This window comes from Pogona vitticeps, chromosome 6 (assembly GCF_051106095.1).
Source record: "Pogona vitticeps strain Pit_001003342236 chromosome 6, PviZW2.1, whole genome shotgun sequence".
Lineage (NCBI taxonomy): Eukaryota > Metazoa > Chordata > Lepidosauria > Squamata > Agamidae > Pogona > Pogona vitticeps.
In genome coordinates this window covers 121,265,849-121,288,539 of record NC_135788.1, presented here as the reverse complement: position 1 = coordinate 121,288,539, position 22,691 = coordinate 121,265,849, and the positions used below count along the sequence as shown (strand labels likewise).

The 22,691-nt window shown below is 51.4% G+C and overlaps 2 protein-coding genes across 3 annotated transcripts; one reads left to right on the top strand and one right to left on the bottom strand.

Annotated features, from left to right (window-relative positions):
- Nucleotides 1–1,716: 1,716 nt before the first annotated feature.
- Nucleotides 1,717–14,151, bottom strand: LOC110082383 (zona pellucida sperm-binding protein 3). Of its 2 annotated transcripts, none has more exons than XM_020799858.3 (13): nt 13,947–14,151; nt 13,149–13,765; nt 12,742–12,860; nt 12,059–12,162; nt 11,276–11,453; nt 10,777–10,897; nt 9,824–9,915; nt 8,031–8,176; nt 6,533–6,652; nt 5,603–5,725; nt 4,844–4,927; nt 2,274–2,390; nt 1,717–1,937 (listed from the first exon to the last, which is right to left on the bottom strand). In XM_020799858.3, the coding sequence occupies exons 2-13, from the start codon at nt 13,500–13,502 to the stop codon at nt 1,783–1,785; spliced, it is 1,713 nt and encodes a 570-aa protein (XP_020655517.3). In that variant the 5' UTR covers nt 13,503–13,765; nt 13,947–14,151; the 3' UTR covers nt 1,717–1,782. The 2 variants fall into 2 exon arrangements, with proteins under 2 accessions (XP_020655517.3, XP_020655516.3); XM_020799857.3 differs by having other exon boundaries at nt 5,603–5,728; nt 13,947–14,149.
- On the top strand, nt 6,667–21,965 carry LOC110082384 (asialoglycoprotein receptor 1). The gene is made up of 10 exons (XM_020799859.3): nt 6,667–6,685; nt 14,832–14,959; nt 15,390–15,487; nt 15,718–15,834; nt 16,477–16,572; nt 16,843–16,914; nt 17,957–18,043; nt 19,797–19,948; nt 20,151–20,257; nt 21,085–21,965. The coding sequence occupies exons 2-10, from the start codon at nt 14,940–14,942 to the stop codon at nt 21,233–21,235; spliced, it is 900 nt and encodes a 299-aa protein (XP_020655518.3). The 5' UTR covers nt 6,667–6,685; nt 14,832–14,939; the 3' UTR covers nt 21,236–21,965.
- Nucleotides 21,966–22,691: the final 726 nt, after the last annotated feature.

Here is a 22,691-nt window from a genome sequence, read left to right as displayed (position 1 = left end):
GGGCTGTGTGGGGGACGGGACCTGTTTGAGAATGCTCGTGTGTAGGCTCTGGAGGTGACTTGACAGCACCTAAGACCAATGCACTAATTAACCGGCCCTTGGCTAGGGTGATAAGATCCAAAAAAATGCAAGGACACCACAAGGAATTTCTTACTCAAGGCTGAAATGTCTGTCAAAATCCATGAAGCGAGGGGGATGAAAATATTGCCATAAAAAAAAAGCATCAAGGATGCACAAAGACAGAAATGAGAAAGCAAGGATATAAAATCCTAAAGAGCCCAGGACTAATTAATGTGTCCACCCACCCCATCTTTTATCTTCTGGGTCCTAGTCAGTTCGTCACCTGCTACCTGAACTGCTCGCCTCTTTTGGCCTAAAAGGTGAAACAGATGGAAATGATCGACAGCAAAAAATGCATGGTGCAGATGACACTATGTGCAAGAGTTGCCCATGACGCTGAGGTTAGGATCTGTCAAGGGAGACTATTTTATACCCAAAAGTCAGTGGTTCCCAACTGTGGGTCCCCAGAAATCCTGGCTAGCAGAGTTAGGGGTGAAGGCTTCTGGGAGTTGCAGTCCAAGAATATGTGGGGACCCAAAAACTGGATTATTATTATATCTAGTTTTCAAAGAAGGAGATGTGTTCGTTTGCGCAAGCATATCAGACAAAAACAAGATTAAGATAGAGAAGCCTTGAAGATATTACAATATTTTTATCTTCAGTTTTTTTTTCCATTTTTCTCTGAAATTGTGGAGTCCCGAGGTCAAGTTTCCGTGGAACACTATTTCTCAAGCCCTGCCTTGAGAGGACACCAAAATGCTGACAACCAGAGAACGCCCTCATTCCTTCATTGCAGGATGCTTTGAGCTGATGGAAGTGGTAGACCAAAAACTTTGTAGAACTAAGGATTCCCACAGCCGTTTCAGAAGCTGACATCAGCATTCATTTTCATAGGATTTCCTAAGAAGTAGCTGTGTTACCATCCCTAAGGGCAGGTTCATTTCCAAGAACATAAGTAGAACTTAGCACACTACGGGATATCGGAGAAAAATAAAATAAAGATTTTTTTTTTGCACTAAAGCACCCTGCTAGTCATCAGGCTAGTGGGTAATGGGAATTGTAGGGCAAGACAAGGATTCTCCCAAGCTGTGGTGACCAGTTAGTTGCTTGTAAAGGGCAGGGCATAGCTTCCTGCAAGCTCACTAGCTTAACCTAAAGGGTGTGTGTGTGTGTTACAGCGACGCCATCTGCAAAGAGAATGAAAGAATAATCAGTGGGTTGGACTAGATGGTCTTTAGGTTTTTTCACACTCTATGATTCTATGGGTCCCAAAATGATGGTTTGGCCTAAAGCATAAAACTGCATGTGTTGTTGTTCAGTCGTTAAGTCATGTCCGGCTCTTCATGTCCCCACGGACCAGAGAGCACCCCAAGCCCTCCTGTCTTCCACTGCCTCCCGGAGTTGGGTCAATTTCATGTTGGTCCCTTCGATGACCCTGTCCACCCATCTCGTCCTCTGTCATCCCCTTCTCCTCTTGCCCTCACACTTTCCCAACATCAGGGTCTTTTCCATGGAGTCTTCTCTGGAAAACTGCTTGTAGACGCCCCCCGCCCAAAGGAACTTTTGCAAGCTGTGGGAGTGTCCGGTCTGAGAAGGTGCACCCCCCACAAGTGACCCTTCCAGCATCTTTGAATAAGGAGATTGTGAGAAAGCAGGGAGGGGACTTTCAGAGCAGTCTTTATTTTAATTTTACTTGATTGAAGTGTGTTCGGTCCACAGAATTTAAAGCTCTGTGCTGAGGGAAGAGGGGCAAGGGGCCGAGGGGTTGCGACAGCATCTTTTGGTCAGGCGAAAAACTGCTAAAGCCAGGAAGGCTACGATGACCCCAGCCATCAGCACGGAGAAGCCCACCGTCACACCCGGTGGCTGCTCTGGACCTATAGAAGCGGAAAGAGAAGAGGAAGAGACCAGGTGAGCACCACCAGCTGGGACACTTTTGGGAAAGCATCGACCCCTTTTAATGCGTTTGTCCCGCCACTCCCTTCGCTTTGCCATCTTTCGTCAAAGTGGCGTGCCGTAAGGTGGTCTTGCACAGCTTCCAATTCTAGACGTCAAAGTTGGGGCCGAGCCCTGTGCAGAAGAGCGAGGGTCCACAAGACCTCTCAGCCCGACACAACCGAGGCAAATATCCAGGTGCCTCTCCCCGTCCTGTCCCAGCACCCCATGGCCGACGGAGACGTTGGATCCGCTCTGCTGGGAGCCTAGGATCGAACCTTTTGCTGCCAGGTTGACGGCTTCCACTGGCAGTTCCCCGGGAGGGCGGGAGGTGGCAGCATTTTCCAAGGACCGGGAGGCCAAATCTGCCTTGGGGTCCAACAGTGTGTGTTCATCTAGGAAGGAAAAAGCACAGCTTCAGTCTTTAGTACAGTCCATAAGTTCTGGCGTAGAACACAGCGCTTTGAACAAAGAAGTGAAAACACAATCTGTAGTTATTCCCCTCTGCCTCTGGGACTTCTACTTTAAAACAACTCCCCCCTAAATAAAAATCAGATCCTTTCACATCGATGGAGGCATGAGATTACTTCAGCTGATGCACAAAAGGGAGGATGAGTCCCACACACATACACTTTCTCAGATAGTCTCTCTCCTAAGACTTTTTTTTTTAAACAGTGCCATTGGGTTTCTTACACTATGAGTGTTGTTAACGTGGTTGGATTTTATCTGTTAAACTGACCAGGAGAGTGCTTTTTTTACGAAGAGGGCAGTACTATATATAAATTAAATAAAATAAATTCTCCCCGGACAAGACTCCTGCTTGTTTGTTTTACAGCTTAACGGCAGCTTCTTCACCTAGATGGATGCTAATGGTCATCACAAAAAAAAATCTACATGTTGCCTGTCTCTCACAGAAAAGAACTACCATATTGTGCAAAGATAAAAGAAGATAAAAATGTTGTGGCACCTTAAAAACTAATATACTTTAATGTGAGCTTTTGAGGACCACGTCCCTTTCCTCAAGCTCTGTTTCTTCCTTGTTTGAAGAAAATAACTGCTCTTTCTTCAAAGGAGGAGGAAATGGAACTTGATTGTCACAAACCACATAGAAACATGAGTTATTTAGAGAAAACAAGGAGGAACTGTTGCCTTAGTCCACTTGGCTATCCGTTTCTATTGCTCCCACTATTTCCACCAAAACCATAACTATAAAGGAAGAACAACCTTCGAAACATGGCCAAAGAGCCTGAAAAACCCACAACCACCACCGGATCCTGGCTGTGAAAGCCTTCGAGAATACAGTATTTAAAGCCAAAAATGGTACGCATAGAAATGCTAAGGATCAGACTAGGACCACTCTAAGAAACGGTAATCAAAAGCAACACCAAAAAATGCATTCGGAGCAGTAAGGCACAACCATCCATTTAAAATTCCCGTTCAAACAGCCAGTCACTCAGAGAAAGCTTGCCTGAAGAGAAAGGGAGACACGGCCCCTAAGACAGCTTGGGCCCAAAATGTTTAGGGCTTTATTGGTTAGAACCAGCACTTTGAATTGGGTCTGGAAATAAATCAGCAGCCAGTAGAGCTGGGGGTAGGTTGGGTGGGTTTTGTGATCCCTGTAACCGGCCACGGTTAACACTCTGGCTGCAGCATTTTGGACCCGCTGGAGTTTCACAGAACAGTTTCCAAGGGCGGCCCCAAGTAGAGTGCATTACAGTAATCCGGCCAAGCGGTAACCACGGGATTTGTGTCACTGTGGCCAAACCGGACATCTCCAGGAATGGACACAGCTGGCACACTAGCTTTAATGGTGCGAAGGCACTCCTGGCCACCACTGAAACCTGGGCATCCAGGCTTAGAGAGAAATCCAGGACTCTGCCCTCCGCCCCCAAGCTTCACACCTGTGTTTTCAGCGGAGGTGTACGTAATCCAGCACAGACTCCAGCCTTATTCCTTGATCTGCCTTTTGACTGACCAAGAAGCATCTCTGTCTCGTCTGGATTACGTTTCCGTTTATTCGCCCTCATCCGCTCCATGACTGACACCAGACACTGAATCAGAATGGAAACAGCTTCCTTGGCTTTAGAGGTAAAAGAGAGATGAAGTTGGGGGGGGGGGGACATCTGCATATTGGTGACACTAAACCCTCAAACTCTGAACATGAAACCAGTGGTTTTGTGCATGTGATAAAAAGCAAGGGGGAACAAAACATCGCCCGGAGGGGCCCTCTGAAAGCCAGCGTGTCGAACGGGAATCGCCCAGCGCCACCTTTTGAGTGCTCTCTTCCATTATCTCCCTTCCTACGCTGGGTCTCTGTCTGTAACAAAGCTCTCCTTCCTTGACTTCTTCACTTTGTTATGATAATGGGTAATCTGGACATTCATCAAACTAAGAAGCTGACTTTCTGTATTGTCCAGCTGGGACGAGGGGTTTATCCACAACCCCGTTAGCCCAGTCTTTGGTCCGGATGCTACCTCTCCTTCCAAACCAGAAGTCTACTCCACTGAGTCTTGCGTAGACCTGCCCCCTGCTGCCTCAGTGAGGTCTGGTACATCCGCCTCCTTTCCTCTGTTCTCCGTGGCGTAGCCTCATCTCCTGGCTGCATGGCCTCCAAGTTAAACCCCTTCCAGAGGCCTGGTCTACAACCATCTTCTCCCAGGGTGGCACAACTAGCTGCCGGTCAATCCCAGCCGCCCGTGAGAAAGGTGACTTCTCTATACTTAGTGCTGCAGGGCGAAGCGCCAATTGTCGGACACGGAGTTATGGTCCTGAATTTTGCACGGGACGAATGCTTTGACATCCGGCACAAGGCATCTCCGAGACTCATCCGAAGGGAGGGTCGCCTTACCTGCCAGCGCTGCTTCGGCTTGTTCCCCGAATCCAGAGCCTTCTTCTCCTCTGCTGACGAAGAAGGGGCCTGCCCTGAGGTAGACTGCAAAAGGTAAAGAAAGGCCGGATGAGACAGGGTGGAGAAGACTGCCTCCTCGAAAGGGACTAGCCCCATGTCTCTATGAAAGAGGGAATGGCCACTGGAACCAAAGAGTTGATCTCCAACACATGATCAACGCACGGTTTGATAGCTGCAGGCCAAATCATCGAGAGAGGAATCCAGGCAAAGGCAACTTGGAAGAATATGTACATGGGGCGCATGTTTTCAGGCCCCAAAGCATAACTACTGCTCCTGGGAGCCTCCAGAAGCCGCCGTCTGCATTTTAAATAGGCGATGTGAGGAGGTCCAGCGTTCTCACACCAGCAAAACGGCTTATGTTTCAAAACCTGGAAGCAGATTTCCAGTCATTTCTGGTCTCGTTTCTGGGCTGTCTGCAAAGACCATCTGTGCCTGGAGGTTTTTTCCTCGCTGATCGGAAATGTGCACCAGATAAAACTTGTGCAGCTTTATAGGAACACGGGGCTCCTCCTTGGTTCTGCCGCAAGAGATGAAACCCGCCGCCCCTCTTGCATTTTCGCACATTGCTCACAGCTCAGCGCTTCATGGGGAAATGGGGCCACCCCCTGTCAGATCTGCTTTGATGGGGATTCCTGGACAGAGCAGGGGGTTGGACTGGATGGCCTTTTAAGGCCCCTTGCCCCACTCCATGATTCTTACTTTCCAACGGCAGTGTGGGTTTATCCTTTTCATCCTCTGAGATGCTGGTCGATCTTTCGTGGTCTCTGAAGGGAAACAACGGTCCAGTTGCCTCCGCCTGAGATTCAATCACTGGCAGGAATCCTTCTGTTGGAAACACAACCAGGGCTGACCCATGCATGCTTCAGAAGTGCACGCCATTCCCATGCCTTTTCCAGAGGATGACTACCGTACGAAAGGCACAGGAATGATGGCCATGGAGTCTGGATGGTCCCTATAACAGCCCCTATGCTCAGAAGTAACTTTGCAAATCTGTCATCGCTTTGCTTGCTTTTTCCTTTTCCTTCCTCATCCTTTTTTCCTCTTAGGTTGCATCTTTTAAATGGCCCGTGCCTACAGGCTTACCGTCAGGGACAGGGAGTCGGGTTGCGGGACTTACTGTCAAGTCGGACTTTAGCTGCACCGGTGACTCGACTCGGGGTGTTTTTTCCCCAATGATTCATACCCACCCTCCTTCCTTCTATTCTGGGGGGGTAAAAAGCTTCTTTTTAATAAAGACACAGACTCAGGTTTTGGGACATGGTTCCAAAGACTCAGACTCGAGACCCAAAGCCTTGGCCGGGTATCCCCGCTTCCTGCCTTGTTTTGTACAGATCTTATGTACGCTGCGCTGGGAACTTCGGGAGCCAAAAAGCAGAATAAGCATATATTAAACAAAAGATTCAGCAAAAAAAGAGAGAGAGAACCGAAGTAGGAGTTCCAGGAAAAAGGGGGCCGTTTTTTGGAGAAAGTTACTATCGTGGCATGTCCTCCAGAAACCGAGGAAGTGAAACTCTCGGTGATTTGGCCCCTGACCTTCTCAAGAAGCAGGGAGAAGATCTAAAGGCAGTTTTTGGGAAGCTTAAGGGACCCTCTTCCCGGCCCCCTTCCCTCCGGGCGGCTCCCCTTTACCTTCCATCACCATCTCTTCCTCGTCCGCTGCGTCTCCAGGAACTTGCCTGACGCGCTCCAGGGAATCAAAGATGGCAATGGGTCCCAGGGCCAAGCGGGCCTCGTGACGGTCTGTCTCCACTGCGGCCAGGAGAGAACCAGAGAAGAAAACTGGTGAGTCCACTGCAGGCATTTTCGCCCCCTGCAAGGCAGGTCAAAGTAAAGACAGGGCACTAAGCCTATACACAGGATGACGGGCAGAGACGTAACTAGTAATTTTGGATATGGAGCAATCAGCAGTGCCTCCCATCCCCTCAACCCTGAGCAATTATCATCCTCATTTTGGAACTGCAGAGCTGGAGGGCGGGGGGCTCTGGATCATCAGGTCCAGCCCTGATCGAGAGTCACCATGGGGGAATTGAACCCCCGACCAGACCTAACCACTGAGTTATCCAGCCGTGTATGAGCCCCTGATGAAAAACAGAAGAGAGTTTCCTCTATGTTTTGGTGACCTGTAGCAAAGCCCCAGTGATTACACCCTAGTTAAAAGGTTGTGATAAAAGGAAGCAAGCTTTTCTTGGTCAGAGTTTGAGGGTGTGTGTGTCGAAAACAGACATTACAGGTAGCCTGCCATGAGAGACGGAGCTCGCTTAAGGAGCTGGACCTCATTGCTCAGTCATGCAAGCTGGTCTTCATGGGGCTAAGCACTGGGCTTCGTCTTCAAACGGGTGTGTGTTTGTCCCCCTGGGAAGGCCCCTTCAAAGGCCCGCTTCCCCTGTGCAGAACCGTAGAAGTCAAGCGGTTCAGTCACAAGGGTTGTGGCTGATCCAGAAACAACACCACGGCCCATAACCACCGTGCAATGTCTACACTTGTATATAAAAACCTGGAGCGACATACGTCACTCCCGTTGTGTCAGGTGTGGATGGTAATCCATAAACCCTGCAGAAATTAATGCATTAATTCCTTAGTCCTTAAGGGGCAACAAGACTTTGATTTCTAGGTTTGGGTTTGCTGCACGTGCCGAAACCCCAGCAATGTCGTTAAGAAACAAACGGTCCCCCAGTCTGACGGCAAAGCAAGTTCCGTTGCCAGTTCAGTCGCAGTTACCTGCACAGGTAGCCTGTGGGAGGCAGATCAAAACCCCCCCCCCCAGGTATTGATAAGGGCTGCCATCCCTCATTGCAATTAATGACTTTTTCCTTTTGGAAATGGGGGCAAAGCAAAGTTAAATGTCATGAGTGGGAGGAAAGTCAGCATCTTAACGTAGCAAGAAAGGTTTTCTTGGCACTTTAAAAGTACTTTTAAAGGTTATTTCGAGCGGAACGTTCAGCGTCAAACTAGGTGAGCTGCCCTCCCTGCAGGGCATAGAGAATGCCCAAGGACCATGGGAGTTGGGGATAATGGGAACTGTTATCGAAATGCAGAAGGCACACAACTGGTTGGGGAAAGCGGACGGGGGTGTCCTGTCCGGTGAGCCCATCTGTAAAAGCCAGGCCTGCCGAGTAGACCACACTACCTGTCAGGCTTCTTTGCCCACTGATCTCCCAGGGCTGGTGTCTGGGGCTGACGATGCCCCGAGGCTGCTCCCCCAACGTCCCTCCACTGCAGTCCCTTGTCTCACAACAGTTGCAAATGTCTCCGGATCCCTCGACAGGAAGCCAGCTGCAACGGGAAACAGAATACCTGAGAGTGGGGGCCAGAGTGCCCTCCCATGCTGCTTTATTTTTTTGGGGGGGGGGAATAGTGGAGAACCAGCTTTGCAATTAGATACCAAGCTGCCTTAAGTAGCAAAGGATGTTGGAACATCTTTCTTTGATGTTTCACAGGCATAAAAGTTGCAAATCATCTTGTTTTTTTTTGGCGGCTGGTCATCCGGGGCAGAAGGTAAACGATGAGCTTCGTTTGATTGCTAATGATGCAAATGAGGAAGCTTTGGGAAAACAGTTCTTGAGGGGGAGACTAATTCTAATTGTGGTAAAGGTAAAGGTTCCCCTTGACAGTTTTGTCCAGTCGTGTTCGACTCTAGGGGGCGGTGCTCATCTCCATTTCCAAGCCGTAGAGCCAGCGTTTTTTGTCCGAAGACAATCTTCCGTGGTCACATGGCCAGTGCGACTTAGACACGGAAGGCTGTTACCTTCCCACCGAGGTGGTCCCTATTGATCTACTTGCATTTGCATACTTTCGAACCGCTAGGTTGGCGGGAGCTGGGACAAGCGGCGGGAGCTCACTCCGTCGCGTGGATTCGATCTTACGACTGCTTGGTCTTCTGACCCTGCAGCACAGGCTTCTGCGGTTTAGCCCGCAGCGCCACCACGTCCCTATTCTAATTGTGAGGCGGTCCTTTTTTGTTTCTTCTCTCTTGATACACACTCTTCCAATAAATACAACTTTAAAAATAATAATTTAAAAATAAAAAGGCAACGCTGACGATACAGACTGCAAGACAGATCTTGGGGAAGCTCCTTTCTGTGGTTTTCACACTTCCCAAAATCTCCCAGCTAGGGGGATTTCTGAGATTTGTAGCCTTCAAAAGTAACTCCTTTAAACTCTGGTCTGAAAAAGTGCAGCCTGTTAAGGATGGCGGCCTGACAAATCAAAAATGGTTCTGAGCAAAATCCAAAAACAAGGGGCGGGGGATTATGCAAAGACAAATATGCATTTAAGTCCACCAGGAGTCAAAAGCTTGCTTGTCTTATATATATATATTTTAGTGGTTGAATAAAGAAGCCATAAACCCTCTTGGGGGGGGGTGTCCCATATGCCACCGTAACTCCAAACAAAAGCCTGTGCCACAGGAATAAGGGTGGGTTCCCCTCTCGCCTCCCCTTCCCTGGGTTTTCCTTGGCTGTCTCCCATCCACGTCCTGACCAGGCCTGATCCTGCTTCGTTTCTGGAATCAGACGAGCCTGGAGCATCCAGGGTTAGAGGCGGACAGAGTGGTGTGTGTGGTTTGTTTGCTTTTTTGGACTGCCCGTCCCGGAGTACCCCCCCCCCCCAGCAGCACACACCTTGGGCTGCTAGGCGGGGCAATTCTGCAGCATCACCTCCTCCTCCCCCTCGAGGGCAGGATCCAACCTCCAACATCTTCCCCATCCTGGGCCAAAGGTTCAGGGGCAAGTCGGTAGCCTCAGCACCACGATTAGGGCTAGGGTTGTCTATTTGCCCCTGGGGACGGTTCTCACAGCCAGGGTCTCCTCTTAAGGAAGGCTGTGCACACCACAGCTGTATTTTCCTGTATTTTCTGGAAGAGGAGGCACCGAACGGAGGGGAGGAAGTGACCCGGGAAGGGGTCCGAGGAGAGGAACTCACGCGCCGCTGGCCGCCCTGAACGAACAAGCTTTGTTCGAGGTGTCCGGGACTTGTTCCGCTGGCGTCACTTTCAGGTGGCACTTAATGTAGACCTAGAAACGAGAAAGATGTGTTTATGAGGATGTGGAAAACGGCCCCGCAGCTGGATCAGTGCCTCTCTGACCTTACGTCCTCTACACACAATGGTCTCCGAGAGCCCTAATCCAAAAAGCCACGTCTCTCAACTTGGGACATGCCTTTGCTAAGGGTACCAGGAGGAGAAATACTGGGTTGACGTGGTCAGAGCGATGAGCTTAGGAAGTGGAGACCCGTAGATTCAAATCTCCGCTCCGCCAGGAAACTTACAGGGCGTGTGTACGACACTGGAAATAGCTTGAATGCTATTCCTCCATCCGGCAGGGGATGGACCAGAGGGCTCTTGTCTTGGGCACCCTCCCCGTTTTGCAGTTCTCTGGCCTTCCCCTCACTTGTACTGAGTTTTATCCAAATTGAATGCTCCATTGCAAACCACCCAGAGAGTCCCATGCCTTATGGAGTGGTGTACAAGCCAAATACATGCAAATAACTACGGACCATCATATCAGTTCTGACTTAAGGGGATCCTTTCTAAGTGCAACCAAGTGCTTTACTATTCCCTTCTTCTTTTGGAGTTGCCCTCCTGGGACAACTGTCCCACTTGCCCAAGGCTACCCAGGCTGGCTCTTCTACCCAGGAAGACCCGTGGGGGGAATCAAACTCCCAACCTCTGGCTCTGTGGCCAGAGCACCTAAAAACCACTGAACTCTCCAGCCTGCATACTTATCTACCTACATGCATGCGTGCCTACTCCAGAGTGTGGGGCTCAGCTCCATGAGCTACTCGTTTCCTTTGGATTCACGTGCTTAGAATTCTGCAATCCGTAGCGTGGGAGGGAAACCAACTCTTAAGGGAAGGGGGGAGGAAGAAGCTCTTACCAGATTCCCTGCATCGCCAGTGAACCTGAAAGCGTCCACGGTGAACCTCAGGACCTCCTGTCGTGGCCGTGGGGAGAGGAAGGTGGAAGAGACCCCTTTCTCTTTCCCATCTACGAGGCACCTGCGGGAGGTGGGGGGGGAGGATTGCTCTGCGGCTCAATATCTGCCAGACTACAACTCCCATGCGGAGTGGGGGCCTCCAGGAATTGTAGTCAAAAAATAATAATAATGAATGGCAACTTTTCCAAGCTGTGGAAGTACCTCGCTGATTACAGTAGGCCCCTTATCTCCAGGACCAGTATCCGCTGATTCACTTATTCACAGTCTGAAAATATTAAAAATATTCAAAGAAAAATCCTAGACATATCTATTTCCAAAGACGAGGTACCAGAACTGGCCACTAGAGGGAGCCAGAGACCATGTTATGTTCAGTGTTCGCTATAATCCACATTTTCCAGGATCTGCGGGTGGTGGTGGTGGTGTATCCAGTACAACTTACCCATGAGAATCCACAATGGCGTACTGGGGTGCCGAAGGGTTTTCAAGGCTCGCCACCGCCACGCAGCTGTCCACGTAGAGTCTCAGAGGCAGGTGGTTTTCCACCCGGAGGTCCGCTTGCAGGCGCAGGTGGTCTCCAAGCTGGAAGCGGGTGGACCTTCTCTCGGCGCTCCAGTCATCTGGGAGAGGACACAGCCTTTGATCCTGGCTTAGCCGCACAAAGCTTTCCAAAGCTTTGTTTGCAAACGAGAAGGGTCAAGTTTCCAGACCTCATGGATCTGTAGTACATGTGTTTTAACAGATCTGGCTGCAGAACAGACCAACCAAGTGACGGCGGGGTCCCCAGCATCTCCAGTCCCGACATGCGCTCAGACCACAGTTCCTATGATTTCACACTGTAGTGGTTTTAAACTCAAGGAAAAAATACTGTATATATACCTGCAGGGTCAGATTACTGCCCATCTGCCTTGAGGTTTCTCAGAAGGAAAAACAGAGGCGCACCATGTCATGGACGTAAAACATTTTGCAAGAGACGTTGTGACGATGGTTATTGGTCCCAGCCAACCCCCTGAGATCCCAACAACCCAGGCCCCTTGGTTTGTGCATGCTGGACTACAACTCCCATCATCTCATGCCAACAAAGGGGGACGATAGGAATCGTGTTTCAACATGTCTGGCTTGCAGCAGCTGGCGGGCAGGGTGGCCTAAAGTCGGCACAAGGCCAAGCTTCCCCCCCCCGTCGGTCAGACATCCAGCTTCCCCCCCCAACGTCTCCCCGCCTTACCCGTCATCAAGCGCAGGGAGAAGCCCAGCCTCGCTTCGGCCGACACCGTAGACCGGAAGGGCGCCCAGGTGGGCTTGACTGCCCGGCTGCTCACGTTGTCCATCCTGGAAAGGAAGCCGTGGAGAAAACAGGGGTGCTCTTGACAGGCAGAGGAGTCTGGATGTTGTGTGGGTCCGAACAGGCCGCTTCATTCTCTCCCTCCCGCCTGGAATCTCTCTTTGGACATCCTCGGATCCATTCCACCAACTCCCAGCTCCCTCCCAGAACATGACGCTCACGAATGTGACCGTCCACTGACGCCTCCCCCAGATGCCCCGTTGGCATCAACACCGCCTATGCTGATGCACCCATGTAAATTTCGGATTTTTATAATTTTATCCTTTGATGGAGGCCACGGTGTCTGAAGGGGTTTGGGCTTCCCCCCCCCGATGACTTTCCACCTTAAAGGAACGCGAGTTTCCATCTTGACCCAAAGGGCAAGCCCCCCCCGCCCACCAGATGCTGGTGAACCAGAGGCATGAACCTCACCTTTCCGCTTGCAAAGGTGGACAGAAATCGCCCCTTCTCCCCACATTGCTAACGACACACAGCTTGGAACAAGAGCAAGGGGGGGGGGTAAAACACAGCACAGAAGACCCCCCTTTGAGCTCCGTTTCCCCTCCCTCTGGGCTCCCTTTTCTGACCTGGGGTAGCGGCATTCAATGGGCACCTCCGCGGCGTTGGTTCGGACGACGACCGGGTTGCCAGCCAAGGAAGGTCTGTAGAAGAGGCTCATCCGGTAGATCAGCCAGTCTGGAGTCATCTGGAAAGAAGAACGGGGTGCAGGTTTCGCTTTTTTGAAAAACGCCAAGGAAACTTCAGCCCCCCCCCCCGGATTAGGCCTCCCGAGAGGACTTTCAGCATGGCGGAGGAGGAAGGGGGGAAGTTGCGCCCTAGGGTCTCGCTCCGTGCAGCTGGCCCAAGGCTCCCCAGGCTGGATCTGCTCCGAGGAGCCATGGGGGGGGGAACTCAAACCCCCAACCTCTTTCTCCATGGCCAAGAGCTCCCACTCACGGAGCTCCCCCCCCCCAGCTCCCAAAGGCCGGCATACCTGCACGGAGCTGCCACACTGGTGGAGGCCGGCTTCGAAAAGGACCTCATCCGCAGCAGCGTCGAAGGAGACCGGGAGGCAAGGGGTCAGCCCGAGGGTCAGGTCGGTGGGGGCGACCAGCCGGCCCACGCCGAACAAGTCCCGGTGGACGGTCACCACCACGCGGTAGGGGTCACACCGCACCTTCACCGCGTGAGAGCCGAGAGGTGCCACCCTCGAAAGGGGGGCGCCAGGGTGCACCCCAGCGGGGTTGGCGCGACTCAGGCCCCTCCAAGCAGGAGACCAGGGCTGGGCGAAGCATCCCAGCTGAATCAGCAACATCAGCACCAAACACCAGTACCACCGCGCTGGCATCTTTTTCTCCCCTGCACCCAGGGCGAGGTCAGCCCCAGGCCTCCCTTTATAACCAGCTTCCTTGCCTTCTCCGATGCAGAGTAATTAGGATCTGGTCCCTCCCTTCCCCGACCAGCTCCCCTTCATTCCCTGCAGCTGTGTCACAGGTGGACGTTCAACAGGGAGAGCTTCCGCTGCTTCTGGAGAACAGAGCCATCCATCACCATGCACCTGGTTGGGGGGGGTTGCCTTCCTTTCAGCCAGGACAGGTGCGGAGGTGCTACCTGCACAAAAGAAATAGAAATGAAAGTAATTAAAAATAATGTTACTGTCAACCAGGAGGCTCCTTGGGAAATTTTTTCTTGGTTCATGCTACAGCTCCCGCAATCCCTCAGCCATCACGTTCCTCTCCCCCCACCCCCGGGCATTTGCCAAAGTCTGCCCCTGATCTTTTTGCTGACTGACATTGAACTTCCTTGCCAGTAAATAAATTCATCCTCCTCATGATTCTTGTCTGCTGTCGTTCTCTGCTGTCAAGTCGCCTCCGACTCGTGGCGACCTTAGGAACCAGCCCTCTCCACGTCAGGTCCCGTCCTCAAAACAGCTCCGATCAGGTCTTGCAAACTCAAGCCTGTGGCTTCCTTGAGGGAGTCCGTCCATCTCGTATTGGGTCCTCTTCCTTTCCTGCTACCTTCCACCTTTCCCAGCGTTATGGTCTTTTCCAAAGAATCCTGCCTTCTCATGAGTTGCCCAAAGACACATCATCATCATCATCATCATCATCATCATCATCATCATTATCATCATCATCATCATCATCATCATCATCATCATCATCATCATCATCATCATTATTATTAGTAGTAGTAGTAGTAGTAGTAGTAGTAGTAGTAGTTGTTGTTGTTGTTGTTGGAATTTTTTCTCTTCTACAAGAAATTGTTACGGAGGAAGGCTAAATACTGGATTTAAAGTACTAAATACTGGAATGCCTCTTTGAGGGTATTTTGGAAAGTTTTCTGTCTGGTCCTATTGAGGAGAATTAATATTGACAGAGCAAAGGTGACCGCGGGGGGGTTGGGGGGAGAGCCCGGCCGGCATAGCCCAACAAGAGTGTATGTTCTTTCCACGGGGGGGGGGGCAGACATGGGCTCGATGGAGGGCTGGCTTCCTCCATGTCCCTTCTGTGGGAACTCCAAGTACCTGTTCACCCCCCCAACCCCGACACACACTCGTCCATGTTGATCCCCAATGCCCATCACAACATCCCGGTGTGTCGGCAGCCACAGTAAAAGCTGGCCTCGAGTGAGTCACCCGAACCCCTGGCAGAGATCTTGTCTAAACTTTGCTCAGGTCAGTCCCCTGGCAAACGTTGGAGGAGCAGGAAAGGGTGTGCGGCAGCCGCCCGGAAGCGTCCCACGGCTCAGGAGTCGGGCAGAAGCCTCGTCTCGGTCCAGGAGAATGGCCACCTCCATCGTGAAGTAAGTAGGCCAACTGGGACTCCCTGTGGAGACCCGTCGGTGCACCTTTGGTGTGCCACAGATCGGGTTTCTCCCTGCCCAACGAACCAGAAGGGACCCTGGTTTGGGAAGTAGAGCAACCTTGAGCCAACAGAGAGGCTTGCAGGGGGAGAAGGGAAGGAAGACCGAGGGGGCAACCCCACGTGAGCCTTTGGAGAGTTTTTACACTGTGCCCATTTTCTTCCTCACCCCAATGGAGGGGGAGGAGAGGACGGACGGCTGTCGGGCATCCGACGGAACTGGACGACCCAAGGATGACAGTTGGAGCCTTTGTGTGTGTGTGTGTGTGTGTGTGCGCGCGCACCCACCCCTTCAGTTTCCCCTTCTGTGCCCCCTACTGATCGGCCACCTGATGTTTCCTCACCCCCTTGCCCCCACTGACCCCGCTCAGCCCTTCCACCTCGGACCCTTTGCCCACCATGGCCGCGGACGACCAAGACCTCGGATCTCTGGATGTGGCCGATGAAAGTGGAAGACACCTCGGGAAAGGTACAAAAAACTCCACCACCACCCCAGGGCTTGGGAGAGCCAGCCGAAGAAGGAGAGTTCGTGGGAGAACTGGCCTGGTACCCACAGTGGGCTGGGAAACTCCCTGCCACTGGAAAAGACCAGCCCTTTTCTCCAGGAAATGGACTGGGTGGGAAATGGGGGGAAAGGGGGTAATGGGTGGTGGTTGGGGCGGTCATCTCCCCGAGAAACACTCCTCTTCTGCCCCACAGTTTCCCTCCCACCACAGTCCTCCTGGCGACGCATCTGCCCCACCAACCGCCTGGTCGTGATCCTGATGTTGTTTTGTGGCATCCTCGCCGTCTCGGTGGTGATCCTTGGAGCCCAAGGCGAGTGAGGGGCTGGAAGGCTGTGTCTGGGGGCATCACGGGGTGATGGGGTGGGTGGGCAGGCAGGTGGGAGGAGATGCAAGGGCATCCAGATTCCTGTAGACGGTAGAGCACGCTGCAAGATAAACGTCGTGCGGAATGTGCCATCTCACATGATGATGGAAGTGTGCAAGCATGGGGGAAAGACGTGCGAGCGAGTGAGGCCAAAGGGTTGATGTGTCGATGAGTGTGCGAGGAGAAATGACCAAGGCTGGCATAAAGTTTGCTAGCTGAGAAGACAAAAGAGTGAGGAGCGGAAGGAAGACAAAAGCCAAACTATACAAAACCTTTAGCTTTGCAATTAGAAGCAGAGCTGCTTTAAAGAAGTAAAGGGGGTTAGGTTTTTTTTTCCTATTGAAAGGTTTCTACTGCTGTGCAAATCAGAAATGAGCTTGCTTGCTGTGGGAAATGGTCTCCGGGAAAGGAACACACAGAAACTGTGGAGGAATGCGTGCCCAGCAGGAGATGTGTGTGTGTGTGTGTGTGTATGGGGCACCAGAAGTCTTTGTGTTTAGAGGGAAAGAATGTGTGCCAACGTGCAAGGCCAGAAGTTGTTGTTGTTGTTGTTGTTTTTGGTTCCTATCCTGATCTGTTTCCTCTCAGGAATTCGGTTCAAGGTCAACCAGCGGAGGACGCAGGGAGCCTTGAAGAGCTTTAACAAGACGCTTTGGGACGGGATCAGTGGCCTCTTGCAGAAGCGTGAGTGAAACAGGGGATAAAGGCATGGGGGGGCAGAGGTGGGGGGCCCAGGGGGCCCTGTGCCCCAGGCAGGACGCCCTCACAGAGGAGGGCCACGGTATCTGGCTGCCACGTCCAGTGGATGATCCATGGGATACAAAGTGCTGCCTCTGGCCAAAAAAACTGGTGAGGAGAAATGGGGGTGTCTGTGTCCTTGGGGATCCCCCAGGAGAGGGATGCCTCAGGATCTGGGCTGGCCCTTCACAGCTCCTGCGTCTTGCCCACCCCCAGGGAATGGCACCGAGGGGAGACTGGCAGAGCTGGAGAAGAAGCTGACTGTTCATGGCAACCGGATGGGGACAGGTGGGTGGCAAAGGGCACACACTCCCTTGGCGTGTGTGTGTGTGTGTGTGTGTGTGTGTGTGTGTGTGTGTGTGTGTGAGAGAGAGAGAGAGAGAGAGAGACAGACAGACAGACAGACAGACAGACAGACAGACAGACAGACAGACAAAGGCAGAGAGAGACCGAGAGAGATTTTTTGGCACTCCCCATTATGGCAACAATGAAAAACGTTGGGGTTTTTTGTTTTGTTTTGTTTTTTGATGGCAGCTCCCAGAACCGTCTCAATAGCCCAGGCAGGGAAGGTTCTGGGAACTCTTATTTCCAAAAAGTAAAATGGCCAAGCCCTTGCCCTCTTGTTCAGAGCACCATCCAACCCGTTCCCCATGTGTTGGAAGCCTTAAACAACAACAACAACAACAATAAAAACAACCACCACCAAGACTCTTGTTGTCTTACAGATAAGAAATGCAAATGTGGAAGACAACGCACAACAATTGGGATTTGTGGTTTCTTTGGACCTCAACCCCCAGGCCTCCGCAGGGGCTGCAGAGAAGTCTGGGGTTTTTGGTCCAAAACTCTAAATCTGCCCAGCTGCAGAAACATGGGGGAGGGGGGAGGAGTCCCATTTGACCCCTTGGCCATGGGTCTGGGGGGTCCCTTGGGTTTTTTCTTTTGCCCCCCGATGTTATTTAACATCTACAGAAAGCCACTGGGAGAGTTTCAGGGTTCGGTGCCATTTGTGTGCTGATGACACCCAACTCTTTATCTCTCCTTATCCATCTGATTCCAGTTCTGGTTAAATACACCCTGGAAATACGTACAAATACAGATTTGGGGGCATTTTGATTTAGTATTTTCCAGCAGCGGATAAGGGAATCAGTGGATACTGATCCCACAGATAGGGGGAAATCTTACTCTATTTGATTTGCTTTGGTGGATGGGATCAAAATGTGGAAGGGCTGGGGAGTGAATGGGATCCATCTGCCTCCAGCGGTCCCAGCTTGTGTATGTTTGTGCGTGCCACTCTCCCAAGTCTCACTTCCACCCCCCTCTGTTATCCCAGCAAAGAACCGTATCCAAAATCAGCTGGATCTCTTACAAGAGGAGACGAAACTGTTCAACTGTGACCTAGAGGAACTGAAAAGTAACGGTAAGAACCTTCTCATCCTCAACGCCACCTGCAGCTCCTGTAACACCCCAGCCAGCACGGGTTGTATGTGTATGTGTGAATCAATCCGAGTTGTCGCCCGTCACTGGGCTGCGTGGTCTTGGCAGGGTGCAAAATCCTAGCCGAGTCCTTCCAGAGGTTTTGATCCGGCTCCGGCCGTGTTCTCAGAGAGACCCATCATCTTGCCTCAAAGATCTTGTGGCTCAGCCGGTCATCTTTGCACAGCTTTAGGTGGGCTGATGCCCTCCCCTTCCCCTCAGGGACTTCCTCCCCACCAAGAACGTGGGAGAAGTTATTTCTTTTTGAGTATGTGTCCCCCGGAATCATCCGACGGGCAAGCAGGAGTCCGGGAAATTGCTTTGGGGAAATAACCAGAGGAGAAGGCTGAAACGTGGTCTCCATCATCAGGTCTTCTGGGCCTCACCTGGGCTGAGGGCACCTGGGGCTCACGCCTGACCCGGTGCTGCCTGGACGGCTCTTAGCAAGCAGTGTTGCCAGAGTCCAAGCCAGCCTTCTCCAATCCCCAGTTCTTGACATCGGTGTGCGTGTCCCGTAAGAACAGAATGAGCGTTCCCGTAAGAACAAGTGTTTTGCAGGAAGGACTCGAGTCGCTTCCCTTCCAGCCTCTCCCAAGTCCTTTATGCTGAAGGCACCGTGGGTTGCTAGGTCTCGGCGAAGGGGAATGCATGCGTAGATCTTTCGGGGATTAAGTTGCTAGCTCTCCACAAACAGGATTTTCCTCCTTCGGACCACGAGAGGATCAAGAAGCAAGGAACCAGTACAGCGGCTGAAACCCTCCGTGGTTTCCAAGGAGGAAAATCCCATTTGTTCTCAACGGGAGGTTTGCTTAAAACAAGAAATTAAAAAAAAAAAACCCAATGTCTCAGATGTTAGCATGGGAGAGGCGGTAAGGGTTTCTCCTGCTGGAGAGCCGAGTCTCGTGGAGAATGCGATGGAGAAGATCAGGTGGCCGTTTGGAGGCTGAAATGTCCAGCCGCTTGTCCTATTTTAGAAAGGACACACTTCTGTTTGAAAGGTTGTCCAGCAGAACTTTGATTTAAGGATAAAAGACTAGGAGGAAAGAGACAGACCACTCTGAAGCCCATCTTCCGCAGGTAGCAGCACCCGGGGGGAGCAGGAAGCCCATGGGTCCCTGAGCCACTCTCGTCCCTGCTCAGATGAAATGTATTGTCATTCTCCTTAAACTGTGAAAGTCGTTCCTAACGCCCCACCTATACAGTAGAACCTCTGTATCTGTTTGAAGCCACCCCCTGTGGATATTGAAACACGTGGATTATAGCAAACACTATTTTAATAGCAAGTGTCATACATAGCATGCTCTCTGGCTCCCTCTGGTGCCCTGTTCTGGTAACTTCATTTTTAGAAAACATATTTCTAGGATTTTTCTTTTAATATTTTTAATATTTTCATATTATGGATAATTGAATCAGCAGATACTGGTCCTGCAGAGAAGGGAGTCCCACTGTCCTTTTTGTTTTGCATTCTGTACCAGTGAAAGAGTTTCGCAGTTTTAAGGCAAGCCGCGTCCCCCTTTCTCAAGTCCTTTCTCTCTTTTCGGGTGACGTGGGAGCCCTTCTCTGTGGGACAGAACTCGGAGACCAAGCGTGACCTCCGCTGAGGATCCCAAGGGGAGAGTGTGTGTGCGTGTGCCGCGCAGGTGTGCGGGGAGGCCAAACTCCGACCTTTTTCTCTCTCCCCCCCCCCCGGCTGATAGGGACCAAAAGCGGCTGTTGCCCAAAGGACTGGCGGTCCTTCCAGGAGAGCTGCTACTGGGTCTCGAGAACCACCGCCTCGTGGGACGACGCAAAACGTAACTGCGAAAGGATGAATTCGCACCTGGTGATCATCAACTCACCTGCAGAGCAAGTAGGTGGGGGCTGGGGGCTGGCAGCCCTCTGGGGTCTCGAGTAGAGGGCAGTATGGAGGGTTGAGGGGTGGGTGGGTTGGGAGGGGTCCCTGCCCCCCCCCAGTCCTCTGGTTCCAGGAGTGAGGAGGTAGCTGCAGCTGGACAACAACCGGGGTTTTTTTTAATTTTCTTTTTTTGAGCCTGCTTTTTTTCTTGTGCTAGAGGTTTATAATTCAGCAAAAAAGGCCTGGATTCACATGGATCGGCTTAACAGACGTCACCAGGGTGTGGAAGTGGGTAGACGGCTCCGACTACACATTAAACAAAGAGTGAGTGCCACGGATCCCCCATTAGCTTGTTGACCAGCCTAATTAGATCTTCTGTTATTAAAAGAATATTTATTCTATTCCACATTTTGAGGTAAGGAGGCAGAAGGACTTTTCTTGTGCCATGTTTAAAAAGTGAAAACATTTTTTCTGGGTGGGTGGGTGAGTGCTGGGGCTCTGAATTTGGGACTGTGGGGTGATGCCGATTGCCCAGCTCTGCCCTAGATTCCATCTCTTGGAATGTGACCTCCATCAGATGCTCCGGAACGGATCAAACCATCCAGGAGAATTTGGGTCGCTGTAGTCAAAAGAAAATAGCTTCCCTAAACTTTTTATTTCTGCTTGACCTCAAGTGCTGCCGTTTCTCCCTACACCGTGCATGCGTGCGTGCGTGTGTACGGACCAGCTAACTGGGAGTAATCCTGAATACATCTTATCGTCATGTTAGAATGGCAGAGCTGGAAGGGACCCCGTAGGATCATCCAGTCTGACCCCTGTCAAGGAGGCCCGTGGGGGGAATCAAACTCCCAACCTCTGCTTCCAGAGACCTCTTAAACCATTCAGCTCTCCAGCAGCTGAAGTAGGTCTAAGAGGTCGTTAAAGATAAACGACAGGGCCCTGTTGTTGTCGTCTACTCTGGGAGGCCAACGTGGACCCTGCCTTTGGGAATGTTTACCCTGAGTTCATTAGTCAAAGAGAGGATGAAATGTGCGTTTTCAGAGTACAGTCGGAACATGTCTCTCCTTGTGCATTCTGTTTCTCTCTGCTTCTCTCTCTTTTCGGAAACCCTTTGCCACCCTTCACCTCTCTTCCCTGTTGCTTGTTCCCAGGGACTGGGCCGAAGGACAGCCGGATCACTGGTACGGCCATAACCTCGGAGGAGGCGAAGACTGCGTCCACATGACGCGCCTCGGCCCGTGGAACGACAATCATTGTTCCCGACAGTTGCTCTGGATATGTGAACTGGAGCTGAAAATGTAGAAGAAAGAGGGTCCCCACGTGGCCTTATGGGACAAGATGTTCTAGGGGCCATCGATGTCCAGTTCTTGTGTATCTCTATCTACCCTGGTCACTTGTAGCTGGCTGCCATTCTCCGGCTGCATTTCCTCATCAACCATGAGCCGAAGGGCGGGAGTGTGTTTCACGGAACGTTCACAAACACTCAGCATCAAACCGGCACCTAAGCCGAGGCACGCTAGTTCATATAAAGCAGGGGTGTCCAACCTTTCACCTTCCCTGGGCCACATTAGAAGATGAAAATTTGGTTTGGGCCGCATGGGGGGCAGCTCTAGCTGTCCTCCGCAGCCCCGCTGCAAGCGCGCTTACCAACAGCTGCGATCTCAGACAGCAGAGGCTGCCAGCTTCAACTCCGGCAGCATTATGGGGCCGGGAGGGGATCCACCTATTGACGGGGACGGCGCAATGCAGTCACACAGCCCCCCTGTCCCATCCCACTCCTTCCTTCCCTCTCCCCCTCCCACACTGTTGTGACATGCCCCAGCCGCATTCCAGCTGCAAGTGCCAGCAGTGTAACTTGAAACTTTGGAATTTCTTTAAAAATAAAAAATTGCACTGGGCCGCATTATGAGCCGACCTGGGCCGCATGCGGCCCTCGGGTCGCAGGTTGGACAAGCCTGATATAAAGCATGTTAGATGACTATTTTTGGAGAATTACGTCTGTCTCTAGCAGGGCAGAGGTTTGGTGGGTTAGAGCAGTGATCCCCAACCTTGGGCCTCCAGATGTTCTTGAACTACAACTCCCAGAAGCCTTCGCCACCACCTCTGCTGGACAGGATTTCTGGGAGTTGAAGTCCAAGAACATCTGGAGGCCCAAGGTTGGGGACCACTGGGTTAGAGGAGACATATAGCAACATCTCACCATCGCCGAATGAAAAGCTTTACTCATTGTGAGGATGGGGAGATGACACAGGATTGGGAGCTGGCTTCATGGGTTGGAATCGGAAGACGTCTGTGGGTTATGAGGCTCATCGAATATCTTTTTAAACAAATAAAGCCTTTTTGCAAAGCCAACCCTCTCTTTCTTTGGAATGGCTGGTTTTAGATGCAGGCATGCTGTTTATTTATTTGAAGAAAAGAAGCATGCACTTCTACGTCAAAACAATCACGCTAAGCATGAGCTTTCATCTCAGGTAGGGCTGCCGTGAGAGGCAGCAAAGCCACTGGCCCTGCATTAAGAGGAATAGGGAAGAGGAGTGGAAAGGGTGCAAAATATGTGAAAATCAAAATATGCCCGGATGTATGGGGAAGTGAATCCATTGATGTTAAAAAAAAATCCTGTGGGTCTTTCTGTATCAATGAATGACACGGATTGCCAAATTCTGCTGCTTTGATGGGAGAATGGGGCCTGGGAACGTTTCTTTTTGAAGTATGTGAATATGAGCCAACAGTGTCATGTGGCTGCAAAAAAGGCCAATGC

What these genes read in the sequence shown, in the direction of transcription:
- LOC110082383 (XM_020799857.3), bottom strand. Translation starts at nt 13,502, where the DNA reads ATGCCAGCGCGGTGGTACTGGTGTTTGGTGCTGATGTTGCTGATTCAG. An exon ending in ATTGAATGCCGCTACCCCAG is followed by an intron (nt 12,163 to 12,741) that starts GTCAGAAAAGGG and finishes CTTCCTTTCCAG; the next exon opens with GATGGACAACGTGAGCAGCC. An exon ending in CTCCCTGCGCTTGATGACGG is followed by an intron (nt 11,454 to 12,058) that starts GTAAGGCGGGGA and finishes GTCCTCTCCCAG; the next exon opens with ATGACTGGAGCGCCGAGAGA.
- LOC110082384 (XM_020799859.3), top strand. Translation starts at nt 14,940, where the DNA reads ATGGCCACCTCCATCGTGAA. An exon ending in ATGGCCACCTCCATCGTGAA is followed by an intron (nt 14,960 to 15,389) that starts GTAAGTAGGCCA and finishes GACCCCGCTCAG; the next exon opens with CCCTTCCACCTCGGACCCTT. An exon ending in GGTGATCCTTGGAGCCCAAG is followed by an intron (nt 15,835 to 16,476) that starts GCGAGTGAGGGG and finishes GTTTCCTCTCAG; the next exon opens with GAATTCGGTTCAAGGTCAAC.